Below are 1,264 nucleotides of genomic sequence, written 5' to 3' on the forward strand. Positions count from 1 at the left end.
TATGGATCACTTGGGTTGTTACCAACATCTGGTGAAAATTTCATGTCATTAGCACCTCTAGTAATATATTTACTGAGAAAAATGGTGACGTGATACTTATTTTACCCGCTGTAAATATTGAATATTTATTCATTATTTTATTCAGTTTTGACAGGTGGTAATTTTAACACAAATAATTAATTATGATCCAATTTAAATTTTAGTTTAAGAACTGGAGATCATCTCAAAATCCTCACTTGGTGCTTCGTGACAAACAGTGTGGTCCTGATCTGAACTTGAACACATTTTTTATATGGTTCTATTACAGCCACAACCCAGTGACRTGCTGGCCAAATTAATGTGTTTTGTTTTTGTTTGTTTTAACAGAACAATGTTAAAGGAGGGAAGAAGGAGGTTCAGACGGATGAATGGAGACAAAAAGATGTAGAAGAGCGGTTGGAGTATGCCCTTATCAAGGTAAAACACATTMACTTACTGAAACACAATACTGTACAACCTTTTGCTCTCTGTATTTGTATCAAAGTCYCCCTTTACTGCTACATAAAAACTCCTAAAAATGTTTCATTGTAGATGGAAACTAGAGGAAATACATTTAAGACCCCCACAAAGTAGGGTTGGGCATAATCGCATCGTGTGCAATTACTCGTCAGAAAAACATTAATTGATTATTTTTTGGCACTTGATGATTAATAGGATTAATGCCACCAGACAGAGTCTGCTCGGTGCTCCTCCCCACTTCAAATATGATGAACATTAAAAATAAAGTTCTGTAATTTATTTATTTATCAACACAATTTAAAATTTGATGTATAGCCTGAAGTCTGTAATTTTGACACAATTTGGAACAGATTTCTAGAGCAAATCTTTCCCACTAAACTGGTCATGTGACCAGGACATAAGTGTGTCCAGGGACTCCAGGGGATTAATCATCAAATTAATCGTTATCGGCTAAATTCCACAATTAATCATGATTAATTTTTTTGCCAGTTTCGCCCAACTCTACCACATACTTGAGTGTACTTCACTCCAGAGGTCTGCCTGGACTCAAAGACAGGTCCGCGTAGAGATCAGTTTTGTTTGTCTACAAATACACACTCAGTGTCGCACAATCTGCTGCCTGGTGAAAAACGGTGTTCAGATCAAACTGCTTTAAATGCGACACCGAGCAGAAAAGGTAGAGAATCAGCGCTGTCTTGTGGACGAAATGGAGTGAAATTATGAAGAGCTTCTCACAAAGGAGATTAGAAAACATAAAAACTTAGGG

General features: G+C 36.6%; 1 protein-coding gene across 1 annotated transcript in view; it reads left to right on the top strand.

Moving 5' to 3' along the window:
* mtr (5-methyltetrahydrofolate-homocysteine methyltransferase) overlaps nt 1-1,264 on the top strand; it is a gene marked incomplete at its 3' end in the record, with an annotated part of 97,370 nt that overhangs the window by 52,675 nt on the left and 43,431 nt on the right. The window contains 1 exon segment of the mRNA XM_014028160.1: nt 367-456. Within this exon segment, the coding sequence (XP_013883614.1) occupies nt 367-456 (90 nt within the window).

Source organism: Austrofundulus limnaeus, unplaced genomic scaffold (genome assembly GCF_001266775.1).
Source record: "Austrofundulus limnaeus strain Quisiro unplaced genomic scaffold, Austrofundulus_limnaeus-1.0 Scaffold721, whole genome shotgun sequence".
Taxonomy (NCBI): Eukaryota; Metazoa; Chordata; class Actinopteri; order Cyprinodontiformes; family Rivulidae; genus Austrofundulus; species Austrofundulus limnaeus.